Source organism: Lampris incognitus, chromosome 8, assembly GCF_029633865.1.
Source record: "Lampris incognitus isolate fLamInc1 chromosome 8, fLamInc1.hap2, whole genome shotgun sequence".
NCBI lineage: Eukaryota > Metazoa > Chordata > Actinopteri > Lampriformes > Lampridae > Lampris > Lampris incognitus.
The window spans coordinates 24,405,428-24,421,486 of NC_079218.1; the positions used below are offsets into that span (position 1 = coordinate 24,405,428).

Here is a 16,059-nt window from a genome sequence, read left to right on the forward strand (position 1 = left end):
CACACACACACACACACACACACACACACACACACACACACACACACACACTCTCACTCACTCTCTCTCTCTCTGTGTCACACACATGCTCTCTCACTCTAACACGCATGCAAGCAGCTTTTTCGTCAGTGCATGTGTTTTAGAGGTTGAGATTTCACCTATGTGAGTTTTTTCCCTAGGTGGTATCCGTAGCTTTTGTTTACATGCTTCTTTTTTTTGTTGCTTTTTTCTTTTGGCCAGAAAGAAGAGGCGTGCATGCTTTTGTGTGTATGCATGCGAGAGAGGAGAGAGTGAAAGAGATAGGATTACTGGTCTTGCTGCTATTCAACAATAGTCAAGTCAATTTTATTTGTATAACCCAATATCACAAATTACAAATTTGCCTCAAGGGTCTTTACAGCAATACAACATCCTGTCCTTAAACCACCCTCACATCAGATAAGGAACTCCCTAAAAAAATAAATTAAAAAAAACTTCAACAGGGAGAACAAACTGGAAGAAACCTCAGGGGGAGCAACAGAGAAGGGATCTCCCCCCTACAATAAGGAACACCATTTGGAGAAATTTGTCAATTTAGAAGCCTAGCTCCAGACGCTAGTATTAGTACTCACTCCCCTTTTACTTTTGGCTTATGGAATTGCCCATCAGCTGTAAATAAAACAGAATTTATCCAAGCACTTGCTAAATCAGACATTCAGGTACTAGCCCAGGCCGAAACCTGGATACATCCAGAAAACACTGCTACCCCAGCCGCACTCTGTTGACTCTGTTTTCTCACACATACCCCGTTCTGTTGGGCATGGAGGCGGTACGGGTGTTCTCATTTCCAAAGACGGGAAATTCACTAAGCTTTCTCCACTAAGCAACAACTCCTTCTATGAATACCATGCAGTCATGGTTACTGCTCCTATTAAGCTATTTGTGGTTGTCATGTACCGCCCACCAGGGTGTCAACTGGGGAACTTTGTAGTCAAACTAGATATGTTACTCTCAGCCATTCCTGATGATGATGGCACACCACTGATTGTCATGGGAGACATGAATACCCTTACTGACACAACCCAAGGGACTGACTTCCTGTCTCTTCTATCCTCTTTTGACCTCAGACAGGTCCCCACCCCTCCCACACACAAAGCGGGCAATACTCGTGATCTGATTTTGACTTGAAACTGCTCCACAGCAAATCAGACTGTCACCCCCATACATCTGTCAGACCACTTCTTTATTCAATTCACGGCCTCCTCACTGGAACATCCTCATATTCCTCCACAAATGGTCGCCTTCCGCCGAAACTTCCGGTCTCTTGCCCCAACCCAGCTTTCCAATGAGGTCTTGGCTTCCATGCCGCCTCATAATGAATTCTCTTCACTCCCTGTCAATGAGGCTACAGACACACTCTGTTACTCACCAGCGTTCTCGCTTAACAATTTCTGCCCTCTAGCATCCAAACCTGCTTGTAATGCCCCCCCCCCCAGTCCATGGCTAATTAAGATCATCAGAGAGCAAAGGGCGGGGCTCAGAGTGGCAGACAGAAAATTGCATAAAACCAGAGTTCACTGACTATCACTGTGTCCTAGCATCATTCTCCTCTAGCTTAAAAACCGCTAAGACCACTTACTATCAGAACAAGGTCTGTGGCACCACTGATGCTCGAAAAATGGTTTTGCTTTTAACTCGCTCCTCAATCCGCCTCCTCCTCCTCCGACCTCCACTCTGCTCATCCCAGACATGTTCGCCTCGTACTTTACTGATAAGGTTTCAGCCATCAGTAACCAGTTCTCTGAGCCTGACCAACTCTGTCTGCTGCTGTCAGCTAACAGTGCCTCACTCACCTCATTCTCCCCCTTGACTGAGGAGGAAGTCTCCAAGCTTTTGTTTGGACTCTCGTCCCAATACCTGTCTGCTGGACCCGATACCATCCAACTTCCTAGAGACTGTTTCCCCCGCACTTAACCCCACAGTCACACACAACATAACTCCTCGCTTACAACGGGTGTGTTCCCCGCTGCATTTAATGAGAGGCCTTGGATTTTTTTTGTGCTCCAGCCATGCTCTCGCCAGAGCCTTTTATGTTAGCTGAAACTTTCATTAGGTAATCAAGTGAAAGGGCATCACTAAGCAAAGCTACAAATTCCCACTGTTAGGCCTGGTTTTTTGGATGTAGCTGGGTTGTAGCAGTACATTTTATAAGTTTAAATGTCCTTTGGCACCCTTGACAATAAGACAACTCCCCTGTGTCCTCTACAGACCTCCAAAGCTTTGTAATAATATAGGAGTTTTCAGAACTACTCGCCAGTGTCCAACAGAGTGCTTCTAATTTTAATTCTACTGAAATTATTTATTATTTCCATGATGGCCTGGCGGCCTGTCCAGGGTGTCTCCCCGCCTGCCGCCCAATGACTGCTGGAATAGGCTCCAGCATCCCCACGACCCTGATTGGGATAAGCGGCTTCGATAATGGATGGATGGAATTATTTAGTCTCTTATTTTAAAATGTTCTAAGTCAACCCAAAACCATGGCCTTACATTAGATCTGGTTTTTAGTTGGGCTTGAATTTTAAGTGCCTTTCACACATAGTTCCCAGTAAATTACTGGGATAATCTTTCAGGCCCTGCTAGTGATTTTCACTATTCACACATGCAGCTACATTCAGGAACATTTCTGTCTTGCATCTTTTCTGCTTCCGGTGTGGGAAGATGGCGGCGCGAATTGACATTTGCAGCGGCCTCAACCAGTACCGTCCATGCAGTGTCTTTGTCCACATCTGCATCTAATTTTGTCTTCATATGATGGCTGGGAGGGCTGGCACTGGATCATCTGAGAGAGCTTGATCTGCTGCGTCCTGTGGGCCCAGGGACCACAGCCCTGCCCGGAGCGGCGCCCGAATAGGTAACACCAAGAGTGGTCTGACGGGACGCAGAAGCAGGGCTGGCTGTTGGCCCATGCGGACCGCCAGTTCCAATGGCACCGAGGGCGGTCTGGCGGCAGCCTTGCCTGGCGTTGACTGTGGTGTTTTTGGTGTCGTCGTGTGGCGTGCAGGGAGGTGTGTTGAGGATGTCTAGCTGGGAGAGCTGGCGTTGGATCGGCCAACAATCGGTTGGCAGGCCAGGGAGCCTGGTCTGCTGCATCCGGTGGGCCCAAGGACCACAGCCTTGCCTGGAGCTGTGCCCGAAGAGGAAACACCAAGGGCGGTCTGACAGGATGTGGAAGCGGGGCAGGCTAAGCTAACTGCTAGCCCATGCAGACCGGCAGTTCTGGCAGTCACCCTAACTGGCGTTCGTTCCCTTGGACAGTGATTTTTCATTTAATTGGGATATGTGTTAGTTTGGATATATATACGTGTTAGTTTGGATATGTGTGTTCTTGTAGTTCTTGTAGTTTTTGGATATGTGTTTTTGTCTTTGTGTTGCACTGCTGTGGGCTGGGAAAACGATATTTTGTTTCATTTCATGTAAGCAAGTACATGAAATGAAATGAAATGAGTGTACCTGATTCTGATGTCATGGTAATGCCACATTAGAGGGGCCAAGGTACAGCCCAGCAGAAAGTGGTAATGCAACACTTATGGATGCCAACCGCCATGAAACCCAACAGCAGAAGACGATGGGACAGGCCCGGATGTACGTTTAACCAACGCGGCGCAAGACAGCGCTTATTATTTTAAGCAACATGGCGGGCGAGGAGCAGCTCCCTATCAATTTCATCCTCTGCGCGGACTGAGAGGAGCTCCCTTATTTCTGAATCTATCCAGTTTCCAGCCGTTCTTGAAAAGAAGAACAACTTGTATTGCAATTATCAAATCACCGGCGAGGCAAGGCAATCGACGCGGATTCAATACGACATCAGATTGGTTCGCTCGCTCCATTTGAAAGCATCTTTGGTTAGATGTACGTAGCTCTTTATTTGCGCTTCCATGCAGTGTTACTGCTTTCATTCACAACACATCCTTACCGGCATTTTCCCTTGAGGTGGGAAATTGGCAATACAGATTTCCCTGAATATCGATCCTTGCGCTCATTGACACATGACCTCATGCAGGAAGTGTTCCTGAATATTTCAGGGAAAGATTACATGTGTGGAAACACCTTTAGTTGCTTGGATTTTGTTGAAATCACTTGCAAAACAGGTATTGGACTTATTGGACCATTTGCTTCAATATTATTTATGAAATAACTCAGTTCCCTCAAAGTATACGAACTAACATACTGATTAGCTGCTTTAATGGTGCATGCTCCTCAGCCTTTGCTTCTGTCTACGTCAGCTCGTTACTACTTGCAATTCATCCCCATGGATGAACATTGATTGACAGAGGCTGAGTCAAGTCTGTTATCTGTTCACTAAAAAGTCATGGACGGCATACAATCAATGTTAAGGTTGTGAGGAGCGTCTAGTTTGCAGAACTAATTCCCACCAATCAGAATAATCCTAAATTCTGATGTAGAACAATTGATAAATGTGGTATCTATCCCTCCTCTAAATCATTGTTATTCAAAACTGTATTAAGTGATATTAGTATTATTAAGATATGTATTAAGATATATTAATAGTGACCTATGACTCCCTACGATGTGAAAGGATCTATGGTACTACCGATCACATTGTGAATCGGCACCACAATCTAAAGTTCTCCTTAACCAGAGAGGCTTTGCATTCACTTCCAGCTCATTGTTGACATTATTCGGCCTGGGGATGGCACCCCCCACCAAACTATAAAACTGTGGATAAGCTGCTCGTGCAACTCATCAATTGAGAATGCTTCTTTTCCTCTCTGCAAGCTTCACCCCTGACCACGTTTACAATTTGAGTTGCGCGGGTTTATCCACAGATTTATAGGAGCGGGGGGCATCTTGAGGTTGGTGGTGGTAATTCCTAATGCAACTGACAGCATAAGTGATCCTTTCACATAAGAGAGTCATTTGATTCACTGTTAAAAAATATCGCTTAATGCAGCTTCAAAAAATATCCTTCACATGCTCATCTCCTGCCATTCAGGTTGTGGCAACTCCTCATTCGTTGTTATTAGTTATAAGATACTTTGAGATGCTGGTTTTTTTCTGAAAGGCTGTACTGTACTGGTTCCTAATAATATTTCTGATGACACTCCATCTTTCTCATTATATCCGCACAACCTCATCTATATCTAATGTTTATCGAAATAGGCACAGACCTATAAACATTGTCAGTAATGGTTATACCTCAGGCAAGAAATGCAAAATCACAAATAGTGCTTTGTTTTGGAATACATTTAATTAGAAAGCAAATTGTTTTAGAGAAAATTATTAACAAGTGCTTCGCCCAATGGTATATTGACTATTAATATAAATCTTTCCCAGTTCTGGGCTTCTTTGGTACATTGATGGTATCTCTGACCTTGTAAATCACTGGAGACACACACTGTGTGCACAAAAGAACTGAGTGAAATTAATCAGATGTGTCTTCATAGTAATAGCCTAATTTTAATTGTTGATTAATTGATCAGTTTTGTACAGGTTATGCAGCCTGCAGTGGGCCAATAATGTGCAGTAATCAATTTTTGCTGCAGGTCTAATTATGTGCAGTATCTACTGGGAATTCAAGGCCTTTGAAAAGTAGGTAATGGGCTGAGTAATGGAGGGTTAGAGTGAGAGCAACACAATCAAAATTGACTGTTACAAAAATATTTCAGCAACTTTAGAAGAGGCATTAAAAAAAGACCCTTTTGTGCAACCGTTTTTTTAATGATGCTACCACAAAAAAATATAATTTAATGGCGCTATCCACATTAAACAAACCCTATTAAATGGAGCTGTGAGAGAAATCGGCAAACGCAACCAGTTCATTAGTGATAAGCAGCCTTGTTAAATAACTAATCTCTTTTTTGATTTAAGGCAGAGGCATGTAAATCCATAGAGTATGCCATGAAGAAATGCCCCAATGGGATGTATTCGGAGATCAAATATGATGGAGAGCGTGTACAAGTCCACAAAGATGGAGACAGCTTTTGCTACTTCAGCCGCAGTCTCAAGCCAGTGTTGCCACACAAGGTAAGGGCAATCTTCAGACTCTCTCACACATATCTCTGTCACATATTTACAGACTTGCATGGATGTATGTGGCTGTGCAACTCCCTCAAGATATACATACCAGTCAGAATTGCATAGCTTTTCAGAATTCCTTGAAGGCCGCTAAGGGCACGGGTCTAGTGTAATAATCATAGGCACGTATCTAGTGTAATAATCATAGGCACGTGTCTAGTGTAATCAGAGGCCTTTGCCCTCCTTTCTTAAGGCCATGCACCTTATACGCTAAAAAAGTTGAATAGCCGCTGTTGGTGGTCATTGGTTCGTGTAAACCACTAGAGGCTGCTGTTGCCCTAGCTTTTTGTTCCTCTTCATCGTCTCTGAACTGAAAAAAACACTTATGAATTTTGCATGTAACATTGCACTATTTACATTGCAGATCAGCCATTAATGCTAGGTTTATTCTAACATAACCATGCTGCAGGGGTAAAGGCAGTATCCTATCTAGTACAGACATATAAGGAAAACATGTTTGCAGCTGGTCATTCCACAAATGGGTCCAGTGTATAAATCTAGACCGTCCCAATACATATCAGTCCGATATGTCTATATTATTTACAGTCTCCCATTTCTGCAGAAGCTTTTTGATTAAAGTCCGTCCTTCAATGAACTGTTTTTACATGCGCATATCTGCCATAGAAGACTGATACGCATCATCATCTGCCATAGAAGATGGATATGTGCATTAAGGAAAAATATTTCAAAACTATAATTTGATTTTTAGGGTTTTGCATTTACTTGTGAAACTGTTGGCTTAGAAAAATTGTTAATGCTAAACTAATGAGTAAAAAGTATTTATGGTAGAGAGGAAGATGCATCTCCCTTCTTTTGAGAGTAGCTGCTACTAACCCGTGCATCAATCAAGCTAAACTCACCATTCAATATACCTTCAAACTGCATGCACAGACTTAGAAAAAGTATTCAACAGTTTGTCTAACTCTATATAAGTAGGACACATAGTAAACCCCCTTAAAACAGAACTATCCCTGTGCCTCATTGTTGGAAGGGTAGCCTTGGAAAATTGTGAAAGAGCTAGGTTTTGTGTTGTTGTCCGAACTGAGAAAATAACATGGAGAATACATGTTGGTGCTGGGTAGGTAACAGCTTGTCTCCCAGAAAGTTGAATCAGTTCATCTGGATACACGTTTAGCGGGAGAAACGTTTCTTCACTCGTCTAAGTGACTTTGTCAGTCTCAACTGATTGCAGGTATCCCCAAATTTATAAATAGCACAGTTGCATAACGACCAAAACTGACAATCGGTTTCATATGCAAATTGCCGTGACAGTTAACTAGATTTACAATGGCCATGTAACATGTGATTGATTTGACCAAAACTATGTAGGCTTGAGGGACTCGGTGAAGGACAGTAAGCTGTATAATAAGATTTCTTCAGTGACATGGAATAACATCATCCACATTTGACGAAATCCCTTTCTTTTTCGTAAACCCATAGTAGTTTACGATTAAAAGGTGTGGTTTGGTAAGACATTGTGGTCTTGTGGTACCATAAACCTGGGGCAGTGAGTAAGTGTTTTAAACTGATGTCCTTTATTGTTTATGGTAAAGAATTTGTCAAATTGTCTTGCCGGCACGGTGACCCAGTGGTTAGTGCTGTCGCCTCACAGCAGGAAGGTAGTGGGTTCGAACCCCAGGGTTGTCCAACTTTGGGGGTCATCCCAGGTCATCCTCTGTGTGGGGTTTGCATGTTCTCCTCGTGTCTGTGGTGGGTTTTCTCCGGGTGCTCTGGTTTCCCCCACCATCAGAAAGACATGCATGTTAGGGTTAATACTCCTGTCTGTGCCCCTGACCAAGGCAATGGAAAGAAGTACTGGCGCCCACTGTTCCTATCTACACGGCTAGGATGGGTGAAATGCAGAGAGAGAATTTACCCACAGGGATTAATAAAAGTAGTAAAAATAAATAAATTATGCATTACACATTAAGCTTTTGCCTATATGACCGTCATCATCCAGGTGGCCCACTTTAAGGAGTACATCCCTAAGGCTTTTGCCGGTGGCCACAGTATAATACTGGATGCTGAAGTCCTCCTCATTGACACGACCACCAGCAAACCCTTGCCTTTTGGGACCTTGGGCGTACACAAGGTAAGGAACATGCAAGGCACAATGTACACCTGTGCTAGTTTTTTGGGAAAAAAATCTATTTGAAGTTACTTACAAAAATGTCGTTTTAAAAGCTAGTGGACAACGGACATTCATTATGCATGAACAGTTTGTAAGAGTTGGGGAAGTTTTAATTCCACAAATGAAAAGAACTGCCGCACACTGTCTCGCATGCGGCTGAATTATTTATAATAGATTACAGCATTTCGGTCTGTCCGACCTTTCTTTTCAAGTTGCACCTTCCTCCGACGCACCTGTCTTAAGGTGTGCAGTTTTGTTTTTTTTTCCAAAACAAATGAAAAAACAAAATCGGGGCAAGATGTTTTCCTTTTCTTTTTTGATGTAAGCGCACAACTTTGCCGCCAACTCTTCCTCCTCCTTTCAGAAAGCAGCCTTCCAGGATGCCAACGTGTGCCTTTTTGTCTTCGACTGCATCTACTTCAATGGTGTGAGCCTCATGGAGCGGTGAGTTCTTGTTGTTTAATCCCGAATATCCGTTTCATCTTGGTCTACCAAAAAAATGTCCTGACATGGTTGGTGCGAACAGCTAGTTTTTTTTAGCAGCAATACTGTTGACAATTTGGTCCCCGTTCCAAGCTGCTTTCCCTTGGGACGTTTTAATTATTAACTGTAGTCTTAGTTCTGTCTGTGTTGTCTGCTTTCTTAGCCAAGGTTTTTATTTCAGTCCCTCTTTCCAGTGTACAGCAGGCAGGGAGATGCTCACACAATCTATGTTTGTCACAAAAATGAAGCTTTTTGTAAGCTCTCGCGGGCTGAGCAGCAAAGTGCGAGGGGATAAACCTAGTAAACAAGATGAATTGTTTAACGTGCATATGAATTTTAATTTGTTCCGTTCAAATGTGTTTAGAGTCCTTTTGATTTGAGCAACCCAGCACAAATCTGCACCGTTTTCTGTTGCCCTTTCCAGGCCGCTCTGCGAACGCCGGAAGTTTCTCCATGACAACATGGTTGAGGTCCCCAACAGGATCCTCTTCTCTGAAATGAAGCACGTCACTGTGAGTGAAAATACTCAACCACACATTCAACTAAGGGTCCTGCTTTATGCATCCAACTGCAACAGTTCCCCTTTGGGGGAGGGTTGTTCCTTGCTTTACCAAGAAGATTTTTTCAGAAACAAACAAAACTCAATAATTAAGCATTGCAAAGTAGGTAAGTAGAAAGAGTCCCTGATTTGGCTTTGTTTCTAAAATTTGTCCCAATTGCATAAAATGTATAGACAAAATGGATTCGTTGTGTTTCAGAGGGCAAGAGACCTAGCTGAAATGATTACTCGGGTAATCAGAGAAGGCCTTGAGGGACTGGTGCTGAAAGACGTCAAGGTAGGGTGCTTTTGATAATACATCCAAGCTAGACCAGCCCAGGGATTCAGACAGTGGGAAATTGGTATCAATGACTGTAACAGTTAAGAGAAAAAAAAATATTTTGATTGTGTTAATGGGGAAAAAACATGAATAATGTGTGCATATAGTGGGAACGACAAGATGTTGTCTGTGTGTATGCGTGTGTTGGTTTCAGGGCACCTATGAGCCAGGGAAGCGCCACTGGTTGAAGGTGAAGAAGGACTATCTGAACGAGGGGGCCATGGCTGACACGGCTGATCTGGTGGTGTTGGGGGCCTTCTACGGCAAAGGCTCCAATGGTCTGTTATGTCGTAGGATACCAACAAAAATATGAGCAGCTGTCATGTAACAGCTTTGCGGCTCAGTAGTTATTCTCACTTTCCAAAGGTTAATTCGTTTTTCAAAATTACACATAAAAATAAAAATAGAATGTAAAAAAGTAAAAGTAAAATTACATATGTAAGCAAAAATACATAATCTACAGTACACTGTATGAACATACTGGGGGGCACAGATCTATCTTGAGGCGGTGAGTGTGTCCACCTCAGATATAGATGACTTAAGTTTCTTTCATATCAAAAGTTCTTAAAAGCAGGGATCAACAAGGATGACAGGACAAAGCACACAAGCTGACAATGCTTAGCAAGCAAATTGGCAGTGTGCAAGGAGCATAAAACACTTGGGCTACATAGAAAACATAAACCACAGCAAAGAACGGGTAAAATTGCTAAAAGATTTATAAAAGAAGATTCACACACTGTGAAGACAAACCAATAAAGCAATAGGAAACATCTGTCATGTTGTTTTTAAACAGAAATTAAAGAAATGAAATGATAAAAAGTTGGTAACAAGCAAAGTTTGGTTAGTCTACATCCTCCCCAACCACCATAAGACTTGTGCTGTGGAGGGCCCAAAGGAGAACAGTGGAATTAGACATGTTAAATTGACCTTTCGCAAAGTCCCGCCCCCCTTAGTTACTGTTGCTATGCCCGTCAAGCATTTCAGAACTATCCAGGAAGTAGCCGGAAAACACCAAAACATGAAGGAAGAAATCAGCGCATTGTGTGGGTAAAAGTAACAGTAATAATACGTTAGCTGTATTAGCTATCAATAATAGCTAGTAGCAAGCTTAGCTTGGAGCAGACAGGTATTTTTGTTGATTTTGGATGGATTAAGCTGGCCATGGGGTCTGCTATGCTGCGAAATCTATTGCCGACATTGCGCTTCTTGCATTCTGGGTTTCGGGAAGGGAAAGAAAATTACACCCCCTCCAAACTTTTCAGATATCTAGTATCTGATTTGCAGATCCCATAGGCACAGCGTTTCAGCATTTTGCTGTGTGTTTGAAAGCTTGACGGACCATTGCTAAGGTAGGATTGGACAAGCACCGTTCTGGGGCGGTACTTTGCGAAAGGTCAGTTAGGATGAAAAGGAAGAGAAGTTTGGTAACTTAACTGTATAGAATATTCCAGAGTCTTTGGTCCAGACAGGGAGCACTTGAAGACAAGGCTGTTTCTGCAGTTGTCTTGAGTTTACACTGGTCCTACTGGAGAAACAAGGATCCTGTTTGACCTTTATCTCTTGTATATGTATGTTTATGGGAAGGTAATGTAACTTGATTAAAAAAAATACCATGATGGGCTCCCATCCCAGACAATGCTATTTCAGTAGTTCTTCTCTGTCTCCAAGGGGGTAAATGTTCCCTCATGTAAATACTTTAGAAAAGCAGTTGGGTAATTGCACTTTTGATGAGCAACAATGGAATTTCCTTAATGCTGTGTCGTCTCACAACCAACAGGGGGCATCATGTCCAGTTTTCTAATGGGCTGTTATGACCCGGACTCCAAGAAGTGGTGCACAGTCACCAAGTGCTCCGGAGGCTATGATGACGCCACTTTGGCCAGGCTCCAGAAAGAGCTGGATGTGATCAAAATAAGCAAGGTTAAAAATGACCACTGAAAGGCTTATTTGAAATGTGTGGTGTATTCAGTGACATTAAAAGATTAATTGCTTGTGTGTGTGTGTGTGTGTTTGGTGGGTTGTGGGGTCTTTTTCCAGGAGCCAAGCAAAATTCCTAGTTGGTTGAGAATCATCAAGAACTATTATCCAGATTTCATTATCCGCGATCCTGAGGTAAGAGTTCCCAATCTAGCACATTTATTTAACCCAATGGGCCAGTGCAAGTACAACCCAGTTGTATCTTGGGCCCAGGAGCCTTTTTGAACAACCATTATAAGTTAAAATATATCTCATAGATGGCTATTAAAGTAATTTCTCCAAATATATTGTTCCAGAGTGTAATAATTGCCATTGATGCAGCAGTATAGAGCCACAGTGATTTTGTTTTTAACAGCATTAAGATTGAAAAGAGGATTTGGGTGCGTCCAGGTGGCGTGGTGGTCTGTTTCATTGCCTACCAACATGGGGATTGCCGGTTTGAATCCCTTTGTTACATCCAGCTTGGTCGGGCGTCCCTACAGACACAATTGGCCGTGTCTGTGGGTGGGAAGCGGGATGTGAGTATGTGTCCTGGTCACTGCACTAGCGCCTCCTCTGGTTGGTCAGGAGGCCTGTTCGAGGGGGAGGGGGAACTAGGGGGAATAGCGTGATCCTTCCCCGTGCTATGTCCCCCTGGCGAACCTCCTCACTGTCAGGTGAAGCAGCAGCAGCTGGTGACTCCACGTGCATCGGAGGAGGCATGTGGTAGTCTGCAGCCCTCCCCGGATCGGCAGAGGGGGTGGAGCAGCAACCGGGACAGCTCAGAAGAGTGGGGTAATTGGCCAAGTACAATTGGGGAGAAAAAGAAACAAGGACTTGGGAAACTGGGTACTTGAACAGCCGGATCCTCATCCTATACAGACCAGTATTCACATCTTGTTTACATAAAGGATATAAACTGCTGTTTTCTCTGTGCCATAGAAAGCACCCATCTGGGAGATCACAGGTGCAGAGTTTTCCAAATCAGAGATGCACACAGCTGATGGCATCTCCATCCGATTCCCCCGCATGACCCGCATCCGTGATGACAAAGACTGGAAGAGTGCCACCAACCTGCACCAGCTCAGAGTATGACAGTTCCATATTAATTCATTACATCAGCAGTCCATAAGACCTCATTAAGTGAGACATCACTTCCTTTTAAAGCAATGTCCTCTACCTGTGAGGGTTTTGCAACAAGATGACAGGTCAAATATTATGCATAGGGGAAGTTGGGGTGTTTCTCCCCTACAACCTGCGAAGAGTAATTTACTTTGCCTGCAGTCAGTGGCGCCACATTTTTGATTGATGCCTCTTAATGAAGTAGTAGTGCTGTAGTGGGGACTCATTTCCAATTTAACCACTACCACATATAAACAGACTTAAGACTTTTCTTTAAAAGAGATGCACTACTCTTTGGAAGTTACATCAGTCAGTGATAAAATCTGTTTGACTGCAGTCATATTTATGAACTACTAATTTGTGGGTTTTTTTTAAAGTTTTTTAAATTGTCTTTTCCTCCCGGGTCCTAATGAGCCTTGTCTTGCCTCCAGTCTGGGCCGATATATGACTTGGCTGTAATCCATTCACAACTGGCGTTAAAGAATGCGCTGGATACACATTGAAATCTGATCTCTAATTTCACCCCCCAAACACAGATTTCTGCACACATCGCTCTCACTTTATTTACATGCATTATAACTGACACCTTGTTGGTAATGTAACTCTTCCAACCTGGTTAGGTATGCATATGCTACCAGAGGGGGAAGAAAATACCAACGCAGTGTCTTCTCAGTGTTCAGAGATTCTCCACCATAAAATATCTCGATGGATGCATGCTCAATTATCCAGTAAGGGAATAAGTTCATCTGGACATGAGGTTTAGTGAGAGAAACGTTTCATCACTCATCTAAGTGACTTTGTCAGTCTCAGTTTACTGCAGGTATCCAGCAGGTGCTGTTTAAAAGGTTGGGGATACCTGCAGTCAGCTGAGACTGACAAAGTCACTTAGATGAGTGATGAAACGTTTCTCCCACTAAACCTCGTGTCCAGATGAACTGATTCAGCTTTCTGGGACTCCACCATAAAAGTTAGATTACATTTGAATATCCCCTACCACGTCATCTATTTGCAAGTTTTCCATGAATAGAAAAAGGGCCTAAGTCTACTGGAATCACTTGAGGCTATTTCTTTCCCATCTTGTTTTAAAGATTGCATGAAGTGGGAATTGACATACAAGTGTGGCTTATAGTGAATCTGAATCAAACTCATGTCTCAAATGAGTGGAAGTCTTACTAGCCCAGTGTTGAACAGAACACCCCAGACTCCACAAGTCAGTTGTGATGTAGATGCCACTGACAAAAGAACAGATCTGCAGTCAGTATAGCACATCAGGCATCATGACAACGATGACAAACGAGTTGCCAAAATTGGCTGATGTTATGAATGAGATATGCCCACTCTAAATGATTTTAGTCCACCAAAGGTATTCAATCTCTTGTGACAAGCAATAGTACATCTGTTGGCCATAGCCCATGTTTTCTCATTTCATCTTCCTGCTCAGGAGCTGTACCGCATATCAAAAGAGAACTGTGACTTTGAAGTGACAGCTGGAACGTCTAAATCTAACGATGACAAGGGCTCATCAGGAGGCAACAGCGGCAGCAGCTCCCCATCCTCCTCCTCCCATGGAGCTGTAATTCCCAAGAAGACCAGTAAGATCTGTTGCATTTTGTTATCCATACTTTAGGCTATGACTTTGATGGCGCAGTTTGCTTTTTTAAAGAGGCACATGGGTATTGGTGCATTCAGACACTTTACAATGTGGCACAGGCAATGGAAGTGAAGTAACTTCCTGCGCTGTATGATTGTTCGTGCCAGGTGGGTGACTTTTCTTTTGCGTTATCAGCCAGGGCTTACCAAAAATGGTACTACAGAAAAATCACTCGGTCCGATTGAAATGGCCTCATTGAATAATAAGGAACTACATACAAAATATAATATCAAAGCTACAAACGGAATATAGATTAGACATCTCAAAGACTTCAGACTCTGAAGAGATGTCTGAGCTAGGATCACATCATGGAAAAGCCGGCCTCAATCAGATATTCATTTTGTTGAACAATTCTTTGCTCAACCAATCATCACTTTAAAATGTTCAGCCCAGCGTGTATGTATCTTATTATCTGGCTGGTGATTACACTGATCAGCCAAAACTTTAAAACCATCTGCCCAATATTGTGTAGGTCCCCCCCGTGGTGCCAAAACACCTCTGACCCGTCGAGGCATGGACTCCACAAGACCTCTGAAAATGTCCTCTGGTATCTGGCACCAAGACATAAGTAGCAGATCCTTTAAATCGTGCAAGTTGTGAGGTGGGGCCTCCATGGATCAGATTGTTTTTCCAGCACATCCCACAGATGCTCGATCGGATTGCGATCTGGGGAATTTGGAGACCAAGACAACACCTTGAACTCTTTGTCATGTTCCTCAAAACCATTCCTGAACAATTTTTGCAGTGTGGCAGGGTGCATTATCCTGCTGAAAGAGACCACTGTCATCAGGGAATACCGTTGCCATGAAGGGGTATACTTTGTCTGCAACAATGTTTAGGTAGGCGGAATGTGTCAAAGTAACATCCACATGAATGCCAGGACCCAAGGTTTCCCAGCAAAACATTACCCAGACCATCACACTGCCTCTGCCGGCTTGCCTTCTTCCTCTAGTGCATCCTGGTGCCACCTCTTTCCCCGGTAAACTACACACACGCACCCAGCCGTCCACATGATGTAAAAGAAAATGTGATTCATCACACCAGGCTACCTTCTTTCATTGCTCCATGGTCCAATTCTGATGCTCACATGCCCACTTTCAGTGGTGGACAGAGGTCAGCATGGGCACTTTGACCAATCTGCGATGCACTGTGTCCTAACTGACACCTGTCTAGCATAGTCAGCATTAACTTTTTCAGCAATTTGAGCTACAGTAGTTCTTCTGGGGGATCAGACCAGACTGGCTTGCCTTCGCTCCCCCACACGCATCAGTGAGCCTTGGGCGCCCATGACCCTGTCGCCGGTTTACCAGTTGTCCTTCCTTGGACCACTTTTGGTAGGTATTGACCACTGCATACCGGGAACACCCCACAAGACCTGCCGTTTTGGAGATGCTCTGACCCAGTCGTCTAATCATCACAATTTAGCCCTTGTCAGAGTTGCTCAGATCCTTACACTTGCTGCCTAATATATCCCACCTCTTGACAGGTGCCATTGTAACAAGATAATGTTATTCACTTATCTTTCAGTGGTTTTAATGTTTTGGCTGATCGGTGTATATCTGTACTTTGTCCAAACATTAGATCGCAAAGATGGTTATGAAAGTTTAATCTGTTTTAATTTATAATCATAACATACTTTTACACCACAGGTAACAATGGTACACCAAAAGCAAAGGCAGTGAAATCTGAACCTCGTACGCCTGTCTCAGAAGGACCCAGTGCAAAGAAGGTACATACAGGACATTTTCATATTATAAATGGAA

General features: G+C 43.3%; 1 protein-coding gene across 2 annotated transcripts in view; it reads left to right on the plus strand.

Annotated features, from left to right (window-relative positions):
• Positions 1 to 16,059, plus strand: part of lig3 (ligase III, DNA, ATP-dependent) — a 33,116-nt gene that overhangs the window by 16,024 nt on the left and 1,033 nt on the right. For both annotated transcript variants that reach the window (XM_056284738.1, XM_056284739.1), the window contains exons 9-19: positions 5,869 to 6,024; positions 8,036 to 8,167; positions 8,571 to 8,650; positions 9,114 to 9,201; positions 9,448 to 9,525; positions 9,722 to 9,845; positions 11,345 to 11,487; positions 11,605 to 11,679; positions 12,466 to 12,612; positions 14,087 to 14,237; positions 15,946 to 16,025. In XM_056284738.1, the coding sequence (XP_056140713.1) occupies positions 5,869 to 6,024; positions 8,036 to 8,167; positions 8,571 to 8,650; positions 9,114 to 9,201; positions 9,448 to 9,525; positions 9,722 to 9,845; positions 11,345 to 11,487; positions 11,605 to 11,679; positions 12,466 to 12,612; positions 14,087 to 14,237; positions 15,946 to 16,025 (1,254 nt within the window). The remainder of the gene's footprint in view (positions 1 to 5,868; positions 6,025 to 8,035; positions 8,168 to 8,570; positions 8,651 to 9,113; positions 9,202 to 9,447; positions 9,526 to 9,721; positions 9,846 to 11,344; positions 11,488 to 11,604; positions 11,680 to 12,465; positions 12,613 to 14,086; positions 14,238 to 15,945; positions 16,026 to 16,059) is intronic.